Here is a 20,776-nt window from a genome sequence, read left to right on the forward strand (position 1 = left end):
GGGGGGGGGGCTTAAATTTGCTAATAAATAAATAGACTCCGAGTACCCAATTTAAACATAAAATATTCCAATTTATTCACAAATATCAGTACACAAACCCAGCGCTGATCACATACACTATGGTGCCAAAAGTATTGGGACGCTGGCCTTTACACAGGCATGATCTTTAATGGCATCCCAGTCTTAGTTCGTAGGCTTCAGTATTGAGTTGGCTCCGCCCTTTGCCGCTATAACAGCTTCAACTCTTCTGGGAAGGCGTTCACAAGGTTTAGGAGTGTGTCTATGGGACAATTACACAGCTGGACTGAAGTTGCCAAAGTTCCTATTTACAAAGCCCAGAGAAAAGAAAATGGAGGTTTCCTGGAGCTTTTAAACAAGTTTGCCATCGCCATGAAGAAGCTTGACCCATCTCCGTGGACAAACTGGTGAAGAGAGAAGGAAGGTCCGGCTTCGGGCTGCAGGTTCTATTGTTACATAAGGAAGGTAACCGATGACGTGGCGGCAGTTGCTTGTATTGGCTGAGCGTCAATGTCTATACAAAGCGCACACACCCGTGGTAGTGGGTCGGTGGAAGAATAGAGATCAGTTGACCCCTTCGTAGAATGTGGAGGGTGTCTACAAAGGTCACAGACTGCCAACGGGTACACAATATTTTCCTTGTCCACGTCCAATCCAGCTAGACAGTCATCTGATGACAATGGTACGCTTAAGGGCTAGATCAGGGCCGTAGCTACCACGAGGCGAGTGAGGCACTCAGGGCCGGCCTGGCTGCACCCCCTTGCCATGGCAAGGTAGGTAAAAGAGGGGAGCCACAGGCTCCAGCTTCTCCTCAGATCCCCACTGCTCTCCCCTGCCTGTATGGGCAGAGGCAGCAGGGATCTGATGAGAAATTGAGCGCTGCAGCCGGTTGGGGCGGAGGAGGAAGCTGTCATCCAGGATGGCCGAGCGTTAAGGAGAGAGAGCCACTCAGCCAGGATCTGACAGCCAGCGGCTCTCTCCTCACCGCTCGGCCATTCTGAAGTGATAACTCCCTTCCCCGCCGTCTTCAGCGCTCAGGATGGAAGAGTAGACGATCTGTAAATATCAGTAATATTATCGATCCTCTAGCACCAACACTGGAGCGATCAGCTGATCACTCCAGTGTTTGTAAACAACTGGGGACACATAGCACTATGTGTCCCCCAGTTATGAATGAACAGGAAGTGTTTTACATCACTTCCTGTTCATTCAAGAGTTTCTGAATAGGTGAAAGCACTCACTATAGAGGCTCCTCTCCATTGATAACTGAATGATAGTAAATATTTACTATCACCAGTTTATGAACGAATGGGAAGCCTCTGTACTGAGAGCTCTCCATTCATTTAGAACAGAGGCTGCAAAAAAAGATTGAGGTCTCTGTGTCCTCAATTTCTTTTTCTATTTTAAAACCCTAATATTTCCCCAAAGCCCCCCAACAGTAAAAACTAAAAAAAACACACAAAATAAAAAACCACATCCTGGTGTCGGGGCCCATGACATCGCATGATGTTGAACGTGCGCTGCGTCTGGTGATGTCACACGCCTGTTGAGGGGCACAATTTTCTGTTCTTGCCTCGGGCACCAAAAGAAGATAGCTACGGCTCTGGTGTAGCTGGGCAAGATTGTTCTGCATTTGACATACTGTTGAATCTTACTTCCAAGAGGAACTTTGGAAGCTGTGCCCAAAAAGGCAAGCAGAGGGAGAAGGACTAGTCACCGGTATTACCTGCAGCTGATGTTTTCACCCATTACCATGCCTTGTTCTGCACCGTGCCTCTGCATGGAGGTGGCCATCTTGGTAGAGGAGTAGGGCTTTGCTTCCTCTTATCATGGCTGTCACTAGGGATGCACCGATACTAGTATCGATATCGGTGCCGATACCGAGTATTTGGGCGAGTACTTCCTGTATCAGGAAGCCCGGCAGCGCGTCATTACACGTTGTCCGGCTTCCTGATTGGCCGGCCAGACGGCTCCGGCTGGGTACCGGAGGAAGGCCGCGTTCTGCCTGGAGAGGCCCCGGGGGTGACAGGCTGGACATACCAAGGTAAGAGGGGACTTTCTTGTTAATCGGGAAGCCGGGTGGAGAGTCATTACACACCACCTGGCTTCCTGAATGGGACTTCGGTTACTCGGTAATTGGTATTGGCGAGTACGGAACAAAAATTATCGGTACTCGTACTCGGTGCCAAAATACCGTTACCGGTGCATCCCTAGCAGTCACCCCTGAGGGCTGTTGATCTGATGACTGGTGGGGTAATAATCAAGATGCAGTCGGAGAGGTGATGGAAGAACAGATCCACAAAACGAAGCAGGAGCAGGGAGATCCTTCCGCTGCAGGTCCTCAGGTACGGCTTCCTCTCCGGCAAGGAGAACATTGACCAGCATCATCAAATGTCACTCCAGATCTGGAGAGACTATCAATCGGAGGCAGCAGTGCTTCTCCCTCTGACCATTAGGTCCTCCTAAGGTCCATGACTGCTGCACGCAAAGCAGGTCAATCAGCGCTCTGGATTGCGTCTGAACACCTACATCTGGGTAGCACTATATTCGTCCACACGAGCCCTTAGGTGAGCTACAGAGAGGTAAATGGGTCACCAAGAATGGCGGGTTGGGAATCTTACGCCTGCATCATCAAAGCCCCTGATGATATGGTCTCCAACTCAACCAATGGATGACTAAGTAAAGCACTGACTGTTGGGAAATCTCTGCCTGAATGATAAAGTGCTACTGAGCCAACAGGAAGCTCTACAGAGCCTGAGTCGTGCCCAATTGGCTTTTATGGATCGGGCCTTCAAGGGTCAACCTTACTCAGTTGCCACACCCTGACATAGAAGCTGCTGACCCGTTGTGGGAGCCGAGATGGCAAATGAGCGAGTATTTCTTGGAAAACTGTTTCCCACATTCAGAGCACGAATACGGCTTCTCCCCTGTGTGGACTCTCTCGTGTCTCACAAGAGTGGCCCTATCAGTAAAGCACCTTCCGCACTCCGAACACGAATACGGCTTCTCCCCCGTGTGTATCCTTTCGTGCGTAACCAAAACCGACTTCTGCGTGAAGCATTTCCCGCAAACGGGACATGCAAACGGTTTCTCCCCTGTGTGGCTGGTTTTGTGTTTCACCAGGTGAGACTTCTGAGTGAAACACTTTCCACACTCAGAGCAGGAAAAGGGGTGATCGCCGGTGTGAAGTCTCTGGTGCTCCACCAGATACGACTTTTGCGCAAAGCTTTTGCCGCATTCGGAACATGGATACGGGCGGTCGCCGGTGTGGGATCTCTGGTGTCTGACGAGATTCGTTCCAGAGGAGAAACATTTACCGCATTCCGAACATGAATATGGCTTCTCTCCCGTGTGGATTTTTTCATGCTTGGTAAGAGTCACCTTCATGGAGAAACACTTCCCGCACACAGAACACGAAAATGGTTTTGCCCCCGTGTGAACGCTCTCGTGTCTGATGAGACCTGATTTCTGAGTAAAACTTTTTCCGCACTCGGGGCACGAATACGGCTTCTCCCCCGTGTGGATTCTTTGGTGTCTGATGAGAATTTTCTTGCAAGAAAAGCATTTTCCGCACTCAGGGCATGAAAAAGGCCTCTCCCCGGTGTGAGACCTCTGATGTGCGGTGAGGGTTCCTCTCCGGGTGAAGCACTTCCCGCATTCAGAACATGGGAACGCTTCTCCCCCTCCGTGGTGGTTAACCGCAGATGAGTGATCGTGAAAACTCCGGCCTTGTATAGCGGGTTTGGATGACGGATCTGCGCGGTTAGGTACTGGAAGGACCCGTACGGTAATTGGGTTTTCCTCTGAAGAATTGGAAGTGACGTCGTCCTCGTCCATTCCACCATTCGTTGCAGACGCGACGCGACGTTTTCCTGCGTTGTACCTTCTGTATCGTCCATCTAGAGGAAGAATGCGCAACTTAATAAGAATGCTTCATGTGCTTTTCCAATGTATTTAAAGTTTTGGATAGAGTGGGAGGAGTTAGGGCTCATTCACATGGGTGTGCACACTCCCGGGCAGAGACCTGCTCACGGGAGGGACAGGTGCTGAGAGTAATTTCCTGCAGGACCCTGCACATCTCTATGAGAGGACGCGGCTGCACATCGACCCGCACACCGTCTCTGCCCTAGTGCGTGCACCTGGACCTGCATGGACGTGCAAGTTCACATTGGCGTGCAGACGCATCCTCCCATAGGTCTACTCGTGTCCTTAGGTGAGCTACAGTTAGGTAAATGTGTCACCAAGAATGGCGGGTTGGGAGTCTTACGCCTACAACATCAAGACCCCTGATGATATGCTCCCTAACTCAACCAATGGAGGTACATGCATGTAGTACCTGTCCTTCCTGGGAGCAGGTCTCTGCATGGGCGTGCATGCTGCACCCGTGTGAATGAGCCCTTAATATCTGCCACGCTGTGTACTACACTACAGTGTTGGACAGAAACACTGCCAGTGACAGCAGAATTAATCAAAGATTTGACTGGCCATGGGCTGGAGAAGTATCAACCAATAGGCTTCCTCCACAGCAGACACCTTATAGTAGTAGGTGTTTCTTGCTTCAATGCATTCTCTCCATTACATGAAGCACCCCCATCCCCCCCACACTTACCTGCAGCCGCTCATCTCCTCCTCTGCGACCAGGAAGATACTCGGGGTTCCCCAGGCTTCCTGGTTGCTGGGAGGGTACTAAGGTTAAAGAAGCCATAGGCTCCTTCTGCTGTCAATCAAACTATGACTGCAAGGGTGGGGGGCGTGGCCGGCCGCACACTGTGTGCGTCTATGGATGCACACAGCTAGGTGCGGGCATGGCCGTGACCGGGCACGTATGGGTGCCTCCACAGCAGTCTACTAGCTGACGGAGGTGCCCGTACCCAGGGTGGGAGGGGCTAGCGGCTAGATACCACTAGGATACGAAGAAATAAAAAATATATCGTTATTTTACAGGAAGTCCGGCCCACATAAAAATCATTTTTTTTAAATGAAAGTTTAATGGCGCTTTAGGTTCATAATGGGCTGGAAGTGTTCTCAAAGTTGTGGCAATCCCCCGAAAATTGGGGTATGGCTAGAGTATGTATGCCAACCCCACACCCGCCTCTCACAGCTCACCTCTACCGATCTCCGAAGGAACTTCCTCCTTGCACGGCTCATCCCCCATCACGTAGGTCTCTTCTATTTCTTCTTCTTCCTCTTTCACTTCAACTTTGATCAGATTTTCCTCCTGAAGAAGACAAAACGGTAAATTAGATGAAGACTAATCAGAGTGTTAAAGGGGAAGGGAACACCAGATATAAAAAAAATTACTTTTGAGCTGGTGAAAGGGTCTCTTCATAGGAGGTATGAACCCGGAAGCGAGGAGTTGTGATCACTTCCAGGTTCAGGGCTGTGATCACTTCCAGGTTCAGGGCTGTGATCACTTCCAGGTTCAGAGCTGTGATCACTTCCAGGTTCAGAGAGCTGTGATCACTTCCAGGTTCAGGCTGTGATTTCCACTCGCCCACTACTGATACACAACGCGCGGCTGTTTTATCCTGTTTGGCTGCACGAGCGGAATGGCGGCAAGAAACCGCGCGATCCGTCCCGGCACGACTGGGGTGCCGTTAGAAAATAATGGCACCGCCAGCGCGATCGTCTGTGCTTGGCGACTCCGTGACTGCGCGGCAAACCGTGCGGAATCGTGTATGATTGCCGCGCGGTCGCCTAGGTGTGCACCGGCCCTGAATTTTTGAAGCTGGTGAAAGGGACTCTTTATAGAGGTATGAACCCGGGAGCGAGGAGCTGTGATCACTTCCAGGTTAAGGGCAATGATGCAAAGCCAAAGCTGGGGCAACAGGAAGCGGCTGAAAAAGACTTGGGGGGGGGGGAATCAGCATTGCTGAAATGTGAAGATTTTTGGGTTCAAAGAAGCCTCCGAATACCAGCATCTACCTGGAGGTCCTGTGATGTCTCATGGTCTTTCTTTGTCTTTGTAGATTGCTGGGAGTAAGGAGGACTGGAACATCCGGCTGCCGCACTGAGGTTTCTGTTATTCTGTCCACCTGTAGGAGACACATAAACAGGTCCATGTGTTCTGTCATAATGTTCCACAAGACATTACAGGCTCAATTCTGGAAGCTTTATACACGGATACGGCTTGTCCCCTCCCCCTCCTCCTGCCATGTGGATGTCATTTTTCAATTTCATCCAACTTAGCTAAAAATAACCGTCACTTTTTGGAAACTTAGAATCCTTATCCTGATGTTTTAGTTTCTAGAGCCAAGGCTGATCTACTGCTCGGAGCAGGGGCAACATTTTGTATGGGGCCCCCCGTGATTTCTAGTTATACCCCTTGCAGAGCCCACTCGAGATCCCACCTGAGGGTGAACCTGCAGAGCCCACCATAGACTCTCTATGGCGGGCTCTGCAGGGTCACCCTCCGGTGGGCTGGTCGCACTCCTTACCTGTCCACATTCTCTTCCTCCACGGTCGCTGATGGGCCCCGCCCTCCTCCTCCATCACCGGGCCCCGCTCCTCCCCTGCTGCCGACCACGGGCCCCGCCTCCTCCACTGCCGGGTCCAGCCTGCTCCACCGCCGCTGCTGGCTCTCATTGACTCTGTGGAGAGGAACGCGCTGCCGCACAGATTACTGTCCGTGATCTGAACAGCGGCGTGTTCGTCTTCAACCACCAGTGACAGCCACCAGCAGAGGATCCCAGGCGGCCCACACGGCATCTGGCCGGGCCCCACAGCGTCCGCCTGGGTCGCTACGGTGATTGTTACGCCACTGGCTGAGAGATCTGCAAGAAGATGCCACAGCTACCGACTGAGAAAGGACAGAAGAAGGCCGGGGTAGATCCCTATCATAGTATTATAATGGGACACGACCTAACAGACAACAAGTAATGTTCTCATTGCAAAACAACCGTCACAATCTCATCCAAACTAAAAATAACCGTCACTTTTTGGAACCTTTCGTCTCCTTATGCTGATGTTTTAGCTCTGTGACTTGAGCCTCATCTACTGCTCAGAGATCGGCAAAGGAGGTGCAAACTTTCAAAAGCTAACTGCCTGCAAAGGAACAGAAGGAGACTGCTAGGAACAGAAGGATACAACCCAATCACAGCACTACAACGGACACAACCAAAATGCTGTTTCAGCAAGGAGAACCTGGAACTCCTCTCTGGATTCAGAGTTTCGTTACTCACCTGTGCTGATCTCTATAGGAATTTCCTCCTCTTTAATCCTCAAATGTCCATCCTTCTTCTCCTCAACACTGATGTCCCTTTGGGTCTCCCTGATGTCTCTGGTGTCTGTGAATAAAGATGAGAGTGAAGCCCCCTGTACTGAGAAGTATGAGAGACCCCAGAGAGTGTGTGGGGGAGACCCTGTACTGAGATGTATGAGAGACCCCAGAGAGAGAGTGTGTGTGGAGGAGACCCTGTACTGAGATGTATGAGAGACCCCAGAGAGAGTGTGTGTGGGGGAAGACCCTGTACTGAGATGTATGAGAGACCCCAGAGAGAGTGTGTGTGGGGAAGAACCTGTACTGAGATGTATGAGAGACCCCAGAGAGTGTGTGTGGGGAGACGGGTCACGTCTCTTGGCTGGTAACACACAATGACATGATGTGAGGAGGAGAGGCGGAGTCTAATAGAGGCTGATGGCTCCTGACTCCCCCCACTAAACACATTCCGTCCCCCCATTACTGTCTACTGACAGAGGAGGGGAGAGAAGAAGAGATTGTTGTAGTGACTGAACAAGGAGAATCTGGGACTCTTTTCTGGATTTAGTGTTTATTCCTCACCTGTGCTGATCTCTGGAGGGATTTCCTTCTCCTTACACGGCTCATCACCCTTCACATATGGCTCTTCTCCACCTTCAACCTTAACAACCATCAAACCTTCATCCTGAATAAGACACAATACCAACTATTTTATCAGAATTAATGATGAAGAATGCTACATTTGGTTAAGACCCTCAGCACCATCTACCTGATTCTCCTGAGGGATCTCCTGACGTTCCTGTGTGGAATCCCGGGAATACAGAGGACGGGCCTGAGGGATCTCCTGATGTTCCTGAGGGATCTCCTGATCCTCCAGATGGATCTCCTGATGTTCCTGTGTGGAGTCCCGGGAATACAGAGGACGGGCCTGAGGGATCTCCTGAGGTTCCAGTGTGGAATCCCGGGAATACAGAGGACGGGGACATCTCTCTGGGGTATTTCTCTTCCTGGATCCATCTGTAGGAAACACACACACTGACTGAATACATTGTTTCTATGTCTTTATATCAGAGGATGTGTGTATCTAGGGGGATCCTCAATACTCAAGAAATGAAAGTCTCCTCTTACCCGGTGATGTGAGGGGAGGCCGGTTCTCCATCATGACGTCCTTGTACAGATCCTTGTCTCCGAAATGTTCCTGCTCCTGAATGTTCCTGACCAAGTCAATACTGTGATAAAAGAAGAAATAAAAGAATATTAAATAGACGTAATGCTACAGAAGACTGTCTGAGATGGTCAGATTGTAGACATATTACAAGAGATGGTGAGAGATACCAGACAGTAAAAGACTGAGGCAGATACATGAAAACACGAGTTCACAGCTATTACAAACCTATACTTCTACTACTGACTATTGGGGCCCCAGGGTGGCACAATAGGCTCCTACGGGCACCAGGCCTCAGGTCTGTAAGTGCTCCTTATGTGGTGTCAGCCATGACAGCCTGGGTTTGCCCGAGTTGGCAGAATGTTTCACCTCTTCTGCAAAATGAAGACAAGGGGGACTTTCCTGCAAAAAAAAAAAGAGACCCTGAGTGACTATATGAATTTGTTTAAACCTTGTCTCCTAAACCTAACCCCCTCACATTAACCATTACAGTTCTAGTGCTTTTTTGACATTTATTTTGTTCCTTATGGCAAGAACCAGAAGAACTTATCTCCCTTTTTAATTTTGTTATTTCAGAGTTGTGGCTTTCCTGAGAATACACCACAAAGTGCTTTCAGCCCCATCTAATGTCCTACAGATCAGAGGACTTGCGGGAAGATGATGATTTATTGAGGTGACATGATCCCCCCCATCCAGGCCGCAGAGAGTGCTGGGACCCCCTTCTCTCTTCCTCCTCTCATAATAAGAAGACATTATTACCTTCTCCTTACTGGGCACACACTCCCCAGACTCACACCCTCACTGGGAAGATTTTCTCACCCACTTCCAACTGCGGGCTACAACAAAATGGCCGCCGACCCTGATGCGTTAAAGACACATCTCTGTTTTTGTAAACATTACATATAAAATGTCCTATTATGAATGAAAAATGTTTAATTTGGGTACTGTGGTAACGATAATATTATTTTTTATTATTACTCATAACGGAAGGTTGTACTGTTGTCTACAAAGAAATGGCCGCCGCTTCTACTTAGGTAGCATTTGTTTTAACTTCGCCCTCTAGCGTTCGCTCAACGCAGTAGGCGGGGAAACTGCTCAGGGGGCAGAGCGAGACTCAATAGCCGCTTTGCTCTGTGCGCGTTCCCAGTCCTCTCGGCTGTGTCAGGTTGCTATGGTGACGGGCGCGCGCAGAGTGGAGGCGAAGCCAGTCAGAGAGGCCGGCGGCCATTTTGTTGCAGCTCAAGTGGGAGACCTGGAAAGAAAAACTGGCAAGATTTGCTATCGTCTTCCGGTGGTCTGAGGCTGGAGGATGCGTACCCCGTGAAGAGGTAATAATATATTCTTATTATGAGAGAAGTGGGTCCCAGTATTCTCTCTGTGGACTTGATGGGGATGAGTCATGTGACCTCAACAAATCATCATCTTCCTGCAAGTCCTCTGATATGTAGAACATCAGATGGTGAGCTCCGCAGGGGCCGGTGCACATATCCTTGGGGGCGTGTCCTCTGCAAAGCTGCAACCCGTGTGTTGCCGCTCTAGAAATACACCCGGCAAGGGACAAAATGAGAAAAAGTCGTCAGCCCACCGCAGACTCGAGGTGTAAGGTGGGTATTGAAGGCGCATGTGGAGGGCTGACTGCGTCCGCTACTATTTGCTACCTCAGGAATGAGGTAAGTCGGGTTTTCTGTGGGATGGGCCCATTATTAGACTGGTGCTGTATGCCCCAAAAACATTTCTACCAGAGCTTGGTCACTTCCACGTCCCCCAGCATGTGATTGGAGAGCAAGGGATCAGCGGCAGACTGATGAGCTCATCCTTTTCTTTGTCTCCACCCATTCTCTGCAGCTTTCCAAGACCCGCCCACCCAGCGGAGAAAGTAGAGCAGTGATGTAACACAACCAGACTGATGACCCCCGGAAAAAAGGTGGGTACCAAGATATTTTATATGACTCTTGGGGGGTCTACAGGGGAGAGGGGCTTGGGAGTGAGCTTTCAAATGAACCAGTCACACGATTACCTATGAAAGATCCATATTTACTGCTTTATTAAGCTTTACTCCTATTGCCTGAGGGAGACTCTCAGAGGCCAGAGACCCCCTCAGGCAGCCATTCTCTACCAGACTTCCATGGAAACCTAGGGTTCCTCCAGTAGTGGGCGAGGGGCTCCTCCAGTGGTGGGCGAGGGGCTCCTCCAGCGGTGGGTGAGGGGCTCCTCCAATGGTGGGTGAGGGGTTCCTCCAGGGGTGGGTGAGGGGTTCCTCCAGTGGTGGGCGAGGGGCTCCTCCAGCGGTGGGTGAGGGGCTCCTCCAATGGTGGGTGAGGGGTTCCTCCAGGGGTGGGTGAGGGGTTCCTCCAGTGGTGGGCGAGGGGCTCCTCCAGCGGTGGGTGAGGGGCTCCTCCAATGGTGGGTGAGGGGTTCCTCCAGGGGTGGGTGAGGGGTTCCTCCAGTGGTGGGCGAGGGGCTCCTCCAGCGGTGGGTGAGGGGCTCCTCCAATGGTGGGTGAGGGGTTCCTCCAGGGGTGGGTGAGGGGTTCCTCCAGTGGTGGGCGAGGGGCTCCTCCAGCGGTGGGTGAGGGGCTCCTCCAATGGTGGGTGAGGGGTTCCTCCAGGGGTGGGTGAGGGGTTCCTCCAGTGGTGGGCGAGGGGCTCCTCCAGCGGTGGGTGAGGGGCTCCTCCAATGGTGGGTGAGGGGTTCCTCCAGGGGTGGGTGAGGGGTTCCTCCAGTGGTGGGCGAGGGGCTCCTCCAGCGGTGGGTGAGGGGCTCCTCCAATGGTGGGTGAGGGGTTCCTCCAGGGGTGGGTGAGGGGTTCCTCCAGTGGTGGGCGAGGGGCTCCTCCAGCGGTGGGTGAGGGGCTCCTCCAATGGTGGGTGAGGGGTTCCTCCAGGGGTGGGTGAGGGGTTCCTCCAGTGGTGGGCGAGGGGCTCCTCCAGCGGTGGGTGAGGGGCTCCTCCAATGGTGGGTGAGGGGTTCCTCCAGGGGTGGGTGAGGGGTTCCTCCAGTGGTGGGCGAGGGGCTCCTCCAGCGGTGGGTGAGGGGCTCCTCCAATGGTGGGTGAGGGGTTCCTCCAGGGGTGGGTGAGGGGTTCCTCCAGTGGTGGGCGAGGGGCTCCTCCAGCGGTGGGTGAGGGGCTCCTCCAATGGTGGGTGAGGGGTTCCTCCAGGGGTGGGTGAGGGGTTCCTCCAGTGGTGGGCGAGGGGCTCCTCCAGCGGTGGGTGAGGGGCTCCTCCAATGGTGGGTGAGGGGTTCCTCCAGGGGTGGGTGAGGGGTTCCTCCAGTGGTGGGCGAGGGGCTCCTCCAGCGGTGGGTGAGGGGCTCCTCCAATGGTGGGTGAGGGGTTCCTCCAGGGGTGGGTGAGGGGTTCCTCCAGTGGTGGGCGAGGGGCTCCTCCAGCGGTGGGTGAGGGGCTCCTCCAATGGTGGGTGAGGGGTTCCTCCAGGGGTGGGTGAGGGGTTCCTCCAGTGGTGGGCGAGGGGCTCCTCCAGCGGTGGGTGAGGGGCTCCTCCAATGGTGGGTGAGGGGTTCCTCCAGGGGTGGGTGAGGGGTTCCTCCAGTGGTGGGCGAGGGGCTCCTCCAGCGGTGGGTGAGGGGCTCCTCCAGTGGTGGGCGAGGGGCTCCTCCAGTGGTGGGTGAGGGGTTCCTCCAGTGGTGGGGGGGGTCCTCCCTCCAGCCGATGTGTGTCCCTGCTCCTGCAGCCTCCCGGGATATGTGATGGGGATGCCCCAGGAGGTTGCAGGAGCAGGGACTTACCATTGGCAGTGGGCGGGCCAGGGTTACCATAGGGAAGAGCCGGCGAGGGTCCGCTTTCCGTACACAAGGCAATAACACGTGTTCCGCTTATATCTGTAGGTGTCAGCCATGCCATTTTGCATTGTTGCGGGCTGCTCCAGCAAGTCCAACAAAACCACATCCTGCAGGGGTATAATTTTGCACGTCTTCCCTCGCAGCGTCGACAGGATCAAACGCTGGCTGCGCCAAACCGGACAGGACTTCGGAAACCTCAACAAGTTTGCCAAGCGGGTGTTGGACGGCAAGAAAACCGATATTTTCCGGTTATGCTCGGAACATTTCACCGCAGACTGCTACGTCACAAACATCTCCAAGAAGATCTTGAGGGACGATGCTTTGCCCACCGTATTTCCAAACAGAGGCGCCCTCTCGGCAGCGCGCTCCAGAAGAACGAGGGTGGAGTTTGGGGCTAATAACGCCAGCTATCTGAACACAACGTTGAGTAGTAACCTCGTCGCTACAAACGCCATGAAGAATGTGAAATTTGGCACTGGAAGTACGGCTCCGGGTCGCAGAATGTTCACCTTGCGGCCATCAAACGCACAGGACAGTATGAGTACCTCTGAACTAGACTTTGCAGACCCAGAAGAACCTAATTGTATTCCTGAAGGAACCTCAGGCTGCAGCGACCCCCCCAAGGAAGAGGAAAACTCCCGGAGATCCAAAGAACTGGCTTCTGAACGGAAATTTATTGTCTTTGAGTCTTGCCTGGATCAAATTCTCAAGCAAGTGTCGTGTGCTTGTGGAGAGAAGATCTGTGCCCTTCACAAGGTGGTACAGGGGACGTATCTGCGCGTCACCGGCATGTGCCCATGTGGCCATAAAAGTCTGACGTGGGAGAACCAACCCATGAGGGCTCGGAAAAACCATGCTGGAGACGTGTCATCCGCAGGGGCCTCGCTGGGTAATAGAGGTAACTACGACAACGTCAGTAGGGCTGCAACTAATTATTTTCATCGTCGATTAGTTGGCCGATAATTTTTCCGATTAATCGGATTTAAAAAAATGAATCCCATCCTTAATTTAAAATAAAACACACAAATTCCGCGTTACAAACATAAAGTTTACTTCAGGATAAAACCACACGCACAATTTTTTGCAGTTGCACAGAATTGCGGTACTGTGCGTTCCAGTGCAGGCGATCACACTGCAGGAGGCGTGTTTGGGGTTCCATTGAAACGAATGGCACTGCAACGCACCTCCCGCAGCGGAATCTGTCAGGCCGAAACCAAAAATTAGCTTTTTGAAATAATTGTATTGTAAGCACATGGCGCTTGAATAGCTTCAGCCCAGGGGATGACAGCTGCCAGTGGCAAGATTCCACAGACGACAGCTGAATGTAAATGCAGTGGGCGGGTGCAAAAGCCAGCCTGCTGTTGGCCATTTCAAACTGCAATAGCCAATAGAAGGCAGGTTACTTACACCCTCCTCCCAGCGTGGAGAAGAGAGCTAGGGGATCCAACCAACTAATCGATAATGAGAATAGTTGACAACTATTCTCATTATCGATTAGTTGGTTGCAGCCCTAAACCCTAGAGAGGTGGTCAATGTATCAGCCTTCGAATTGTATCCAAATCATCATTCATTTAGCATAAAGACAACCTATCTGTAAAGAATAAGTCAAAGCAACTGGACTTGCTGTATTTGTCTTGAAGACGTTTCCAGACCAGCTTCCATCATCCGACCAGCTTTCTCAATTCAGAATGACTTGTACAAAAATTCTCTGGGAATAAATATGGTGAATGTGATTGTACAAGTCGTTCTGAATTGAGAAAGCTGGTCTCCTTTAAGGGGTTGGAGGACCAAAGCTATGAGATAAGGTTATAAAATTTAAACATGTTCACGCTGGAAGTGAGGAGATTAAGGGGGGGACATGATTTTCATGTACAAGATGTTCCAATGCTGATAGCAACATCAGCAACAAACGTTTTATGGTAAGCTCCATAACGAAGACTAGAGGCCACCACCTAAAACTAGTGTAGAAAGGATTTCAGCACAAGGGGCGTAGGGTGTTCTTCTCAGTTAGAGCGGTCAGGGTCTGGAATTCGCTGCTGCAAGCAGTACTCTCAGCTGGGAGTGTTAAATCGTTCAAAAAGCATTGGGACAATTTTCTCAGAGACCGTAACATACAGGGGTAAAGGTACTGTAACGCACGGGCCGAGGAGGTTGAGGTAGGATCGCAGCTGCGGAATTTGGCTTGAACCTGAGCGTGAGGATATGGCTCAGATCGAGGGTTCTCGTTATCACTCTGTATGTGAGGGAGTGATGTTGTAACCCTCTAGCACATCATACGCCAATCCGTATCGAATGGGGGGTTGGAGTTCCCCTATAGGTATGCTCAGGAGTACCCCTGGGAGGCTATATCCTGATCCAGCGGCCTCTAGTTATCATCAATCGTAAGAGTTATTGCAGTCACCTTAACCCAACACTCTCCACAGAGATCACAGGTATATGGTTTACATGAGGAGCGGAGCAATAATGGTAGCATACAGTTTTGGGAATGAAGTAGCAGATTACTGATCTGTGGTTACATTAATAGCACTACTGAGTATTTGCTGACACTTCCTATGGAGTAGCCACTAGGGCAGGGTACTTGCGATTTGAAGGATGGTTCTACAGTCCATTAACCTCTCCAGGGACTCTAGCAGTATTGTCCTGTCAGTTCCAGAGAGAGATCTGTCCCACTTGCAGCCAGAGGAGAGCAGGAGGAATCGCTGTGAATCCCCCACGGTACTGGAGGAAGTTTGGCAGAGGAGAGCGGCAGGCTGGAGAAGAGGTGTGCGGGTTCCTGTGTCCACTATTCGGCAAGTTGCACTGGCTCGACGGTCGCAACACTAGAACGCCGAGCCATTGCAACTGGCGTCATTATGAGGAGGAGGATCGAGAGGGGGAGGAGCCGAGCGTGCCGTGCGCCGCCTCGGCGTCCTCGTGACGTCACGCCGCTGGGTGAAGAGGCCGGCCCGCGGCCCGAAGCGCCGGACCCGGGATACACTATGACAGGTACTCTTAAGAACAAGATGACACACAGGGACTCATACACACACATACACATGCAGAATCACATGCTGACATACAATAGGTTGTACTTGATGGACCTGTGTCTTTATTCAACCTCAAATACTATGTAACTATAGAAGGTCAGATAATCTATGAATGTATGTTTATGGAACCATCTGAACGTTCAGTCAGTCAGGTCATGACGGCATGTTCATCCCCTACATCTCTAGCTTTAGAATATGGCAAACAAGTGGTACATTCAGTTAGGGCTGCAACAACTAATCGACATAATCGATTATAATCGATTATTGAAAAAGTTGTCAACTTTTTCAATAATCGATTAATCGGCTTCTGATCAGTTGGCCCTGTTCACGGGTCCACAAACGCTGCGCACCGCACCTCCTTCCCAACTCACGCTCACCGCTGCCAGACCCGCCCGCATCCGCGCTCTACACGCCGCACCTCCTTCCCGCCTCACACTCACCGCCCGCCCACATCCACGATTGGCACAGGGACGCGGTGAGATGTAGTAAGGAGGAGCAGGTGTGGGGGTGTGACAGTGGCAGATAGACAGGCCCGATCTCAGAAGCAAGTTGCTGGAAGACTGCTCAGGTAAGCCTGCACTTTCCCACACATGGTGCTCTATAATGTATTGCTGGGATTTGTATTCCTCTATAGCTGATGGTACATTGTGCTGTATATTATACATAGGAATACAAATCCCAGCAATACATTATACACTGTATGTATAATGTATTGCTGGGATTTGTTGTACTCCTCTATAGCTGGTGATATTCTGCATTGCGCTGTATAGAGGACTACAAGTCCCAGCAATAATACATTATACAGCGCAATGCAGAATACCACCAGCTATAGAGGAATACAACAAATCCCAGCAATAGTACATTATAGCTGGCGGCATTCTGCATTGCGCTGTATAATGTACTATTGCTGGGTTTTGTAGTCCTCTATAGCTGGTGGTATTTAGCATTGTACCACTTTATAATGTACTATTGCTGGGATTTGTTGTAGTCCTCTATAGCTGGTGGTATTCTGCATTGCGCTGTATAATGTACTATTGCTGGGATTTGTAGTCCTCTATAGCCGGTGCCATTCTGCATTCATTGCTGTATAATTTTACACTTTCCATTTCACTATATTGCACACCACACTATCTTTTTTTTTTTTTTTACTTCCACCGCTCCAAGCTTGCTCCTGTGATGGACTACAACCTCAATACAAACTAGTAGTCCCATCACTGGAGCCATTTTTTAAACTTTATTTTATTGTTTATCCGATTAACCGATTAATCGAACTTAATAATCGGCTAACTAATCGATTTTGAAAATAATCGTTAGCTGCAGCTCTACATTCAGTCAGTGTGTGTGTTCCTTCAGATGGATCCAGTAAGAATGATACCCCAGAAAGATGTCCCCGTCCTCTGTATTCCCGGGATTCCACACAGGAACATCATGAGATCCCTCAGACCCGTCCTCTGTATTCCCGGGATTCCACACAGGAACATCAGGAGATCCCTCAGACCCGTCCTCTGTACTCCCGGGATTCCACACAGGAACATCAGGAGATCCCTCAGACCCGTCCTCTGTACTCCCGGGATTCCTCGAAGAAACATCAAAACTTCACAGACAATTATCAAGTAAGCAAATGCCTGGTCTCCATTGTTAGATCATAGACCATTTACCGTATGAAATCTTTCTTGTTTATAAAGTTATAATCAGACTCTTTATGGAGATCGTATTTTAAATCCTCTAGACTGAGGACCTGAACATTATTAAGGTTGAAGATGAAGAAGAGATGTCTATAATGGGCGATGAGTCGTGTAAGGAGGAGGAACGTTCTCCAGAGATCAGCACAGGTGAGGAATAAACACTCAATCGAGAAAAGAGTCCCAGATTCTCCTTGTTCAGTCACTACAACAATCTCTTCTTCTCCCCCCTCCTCTGTCAGTAGACAGTAATGGGGGGACGGAATATGTCTAGTGGGGGGAGTCAGGAGACATCAGCCTCTATTAGGCTCCGCCTCTCCTCCTCACATCATGTCATTGTGTGTTACCAGCCAAGAGACGTGACCAGTCTCCCCCACACACACACTCTCTGGGGTCTCTCATACATCTCAGTACAGGGTCTCCCCCCACACACACACTCTCTGGGGTCTCTCATACATCTCAGTACAGGGTCCCCCCCCACACACACACTCTCTGGGGTCTCTCATACATCTCAGTACAGGGTCTGCCCCCACACACACTCTCTGGGGTCTCTCATACATCTCAGTACAGGGTCTCCCCCCCACACACACTCTCTGGGGTCTCTCATACATCTCAGTACAGGGTCTCCCCCCACACACACTCTCTCTGGGGTCTCTCATACATCTCAGTACAGGGGGCTTCACTTTCATCTTTATTCACAGACTCCGAAGACACTCAAAGAGACATCAGTGTTGAGGAGGAAGAAGAAGAACATGTGAGGATCAAAGAGGAGGAAACTCCTCCAGAGAATAGCGCGGGTGAGTTAATAAACCAAAATATAGATGAGATTGACAAGTTCTTCCTAAATGACTTCAAACCTTTCTGTACAGCGGGCTTTATGTAAATGTTTATTTACAGATGTCGGAGACACTCAGAGTGATGTCAAAGCTGAGGAGGAGGAGGAGGAGGAGGAAGAATGTGTGAAGATCAAAGAGGAGGAAGTTCCTGTAGAAATCGGCACAGGTGAGTAATGAACATTGTTCCACCAGCAGTGTATCCTTCTATAGGGTTTGCTCTGTCCAGGATCTGATTGGTGGGGCAGTCGGTATGCGTAGCGTTCCTCTCACTGGTCAGTGTCCATGTCAACCATATCCACCACTGCATGGAGCCAGCACAGGGCGAGCATTGCAAGAATGCCATTTAGTAGGCGCATGTGTACTTGTAGGGAATTCATCTGCTGTTATGGAACATTGAAAAGAAATCGGTCTCTTATTGTATATTTATGTTTCGGTACTCGCCGATAACCGGTACTTCCGCTAGCTTTGAGCCGGAATCCCGGGCAATTAGGAAGCCGGGCTGCATGTCATCACCTGCCGCCTGGCTACTTGATTGCCTGGGAAGCCAGTTCTATGCTGTTTAGCCTGCTCGATGCTGATTGGCCTGGAACCCGACTTCACAGCCACTTAGCATTGAGCCAGCTTCCCAGCCAATCAGGAAGCCGGCAGGCAGGTCATTACGCGCCGCCCGGGATCCTGATTTGCCGGGAAGCCGTCTCCATGCTGTTTGGCCTGCTCCATGCTGATTCACTGGGATTCTGGCTTCCGTGCCCATCAGCATCGAGTCGGCCAAACAGCACGGAGCCGGCTTACCGGCCAATCAGGAAACCGGGCGGCGGGTGATGTTCCGGATTGGCCGGGAAGCCAGCTCCATGTTCCCTCGCGGCACTGCCGGTGTTCTATCCAATGCTCCAACTCATCGAAATCTCCAACTACCTCACGTCCGGTACTCAGAAAGGCCGGAGCTGTGTACGGTTGCGGCGCGCATTGCGCGCATAGCGTTTTCAGAATACTCGTCGAGTTTGCCACCTGCTGAATATTGTTACCATGCAGCCGTACAGAGGCTCCGTCAGTCTTTGTGTTTTGCAGTCTAACGGCGTCTGGTCGAAATCTCCAACTTGCAAGTACCCGGCAGTCAGAGATTTTAACGAGTTGGAGCTTTTGATAGAACACCGGTCAGAGGAAATCACCCTCTGACCGGAAGTTCCGGTATCGGAGCATTTGGGTGAGTGCGAGTACTCGCTATCGGCACCGATACTAGTAGGGGTTGCTAAGGTGGCCATGATGGATCCAGACAGGATAGCTGTAGATGGGGACTTACTAAATGGCACGTGCTTTGATATTTCCTGTGATTGACCAGCAGACTGGAGCTGGGCCGGCTATCCGTCTTCATCAATTAACAACTTCTGACTGTCTGACTTCCAGAGACACACAACATGTGACTATGTCTATCTTACAGGTGCCCTAAGTAACAGAAATACACCAGAGAGTCACAGTCCTCCGACTTCACCGAAATCCACAGAGGAACATCGCAAGAGCCCACACCGTCATCAGGTAGGTGAGACTGGGATCTTCCAGTGGGCGGGGCTTATAAAGAGAAAGTGAAACAAGACTTGTATCTAGTTCAAAGGTCAAGTGTGACTGAGCCGTGGTCTGGCGAGAGGCACATTTTAACCCGAAAAGTGTTTTGTTTTTTGATCAGGAACACTTAAAGGCTAATTCACAAAGCTGCCAAAGGATCCGGCCGTAGCTTCGGCTGATCCTTCGGCTCACTTCGGTTGCGGGAGTCCTGTGAAGGACTATTCACTATAGTCCGTACAGCAGCCGAAGGCGGGCGAGCGGCTCAGCCGAGCCAAAGGCATATGCTTCAGCTTGACTGAGCCGAAGTGAGAGCCGAAGCGGGGGGGCGAACGGGCCTGCCGAAGGCTTTCCTTTCGCCCTGCAAATGACAGCTGGGCGGAGCCAGCCCTGACCTCACGGCTGGCTCCGCCCAGTTGTAATGACAGATCAGCGTCCCCAATTGACCTGGGGATGCAGAACTGTCAGTAAACAACTGGGCGGAGCCGGCCGGCTCCACCCAGTTGTTATTCATTGGCCTGGGACCTGCTAGAAGACTATTGGCCAGGAGGTGCCGGCCAATAGGAAACAGTTGGGCGGAGCTAGCTGTCACTGCTAGCTCCGCCCAATTGTTTTTGTTTTAAATCTTTCTTTTTAACTCGAACTATTTATTTACTTTTTTTCCCCGACCCTTCGTTGATTTTCTATTCTGCTCGGTACCACGGAGGTACCGAGCAGAACAGCCGAGCCGAATGCCGCTCGGCGCCATTCACTCACTGCCGTTCGGCCCCTATGAAAATGGCGAGTGAGCTGCCGCAGCTTCGGCTCGGCCGACCCAGAAGTTGGATCGGCTGACTGGAACTCCTTCTGCACTTCGGCTCAGCTGAGCATACAGAGCACGGTCATGTGACTGAAATGCGGGCGATGTACCCCGGAAATCAGCCGTACAAGCCAGAAGTGAATAGCTGAACGTAGTTCGGCTCCCTTCCCTTCGGCTGGGTTATTCACTCGGCTGCCTTGGGTTGGGTTGGGTTGGATTGAAGTGGTTAAGCGTTTGGTATAGATGGACATGAAGTGATTGTCGGAGGGTTGGCGTTCATTTTGCGTGTCCTTTTGCGGTGTTCAGGATGGAAGTCCTTCTAAAGTTGAAGTGAAAGAGGAAGATGTGAAGGTCGATGAGCGGCGTAAAGAGGAGGTCCCTCCAGAGATTGGCGCAGGTGAGTGATGAACACTGAGGGCCTGGTATGCTAACGTGCGGTGCATTGAATGAATGGTCTCTGTTTGTTTTCTCCAGATGGACGATACAGAAGGTACGACAACGAGAAACATCCCATAATATCCCCGGATGGCGAAACGGAAGAGGATGACATCACATCCGATTCTTCGGAGGACGATGAAATCATGTCTTCTTCAGACGAAAACCCCACCGCCCAAAATCTCAGTGCGGTTCTTCCACGTGCAAAAGTTTCCTCCGATGGAAGGCGTTTACCCAATCAGCCCCGCCCCTTCACCCA

At 51.2% G+C, this 20,776-nt stretch overlaps 2 protein-coding genes across 2 annotated transcripts in view; one reads left to right on the forward strand and one right to left on the reverse strand.

Moving 5' to 3' along the window:
• LOC108801101 overlaps positions 1–20,776 on the forward strand; it is a 113,769-nt gene that overhangs the window by 50,879 nt on the left and 42,114 nt on the right. The window lies entirely within an intron of this gene.
• LOC108801097 (zinc finger protein 501-like) lies at positions 2,813–7,889 on the reverse strand. Its single transcript, XM_018573045.1, has 6 exons — positions 7,835–7,889; positions 7,200–7,304; positions 5,944–6,053; positions 5,125–5,236; positions 3,198–3,917; positions 2,813–3,113 (listed from the first exon to the last, which is right to left on the reverse strand). The coding sequence occupies exons 1-6, from the start codon at positions 7,887–7,889 to the stop codon at positions 2,827–2,829; spliced, it is 1,389 nt and encodes a 462-aa protein (XP_018428547.1). The 3' UTR covers positions 2,813–2,826.

Source organism: Nanorana parkeri, unplaced genomic scaffold (genome assembly GCF_000935625.1).
Source record: "Nanorana parkeri isolate BGI_ZX_2015 unplaced genomic scaffold, ASM93562v1 scaffold2215, whole genome shotgun sequence".
In the NCBI taxonomy this organism is placed as follows: Eukaryota; Metazoa; Chordata; class Amphibia; order Anura; family Dicroglossidae; genus Nanorana; species Nanorana parkeri.

What these genes read in the sequence shown, in the direction of transcription:
- LOC108801097 (XM_018573045.1), bottom strand. Translation starts at nt 7,889, where the DNA reads ATGGTTGTTAAGGTTGAAGGTGGAGAAGAGCCATATGTGAAGGGTGAT. An exon ending in TGTGAAGGGTGATGAGCCGT is followed by an intron (nt 7,305 to 7,834) that starts GTAAGGAGAAGG and finishes CTTTATTCACAG; the next exon opens with ACACCAGAGACATCAGGGAG. An exon ending in TCCTTCGGAGATCGGTAGAG is followed by an intron (nt 3,918 to 5,124) that starts GTGAGCTGTGAG and finishes TTCTTCCTCTAG; the next exon opens with ATGGACGATACAGAAGGTAC.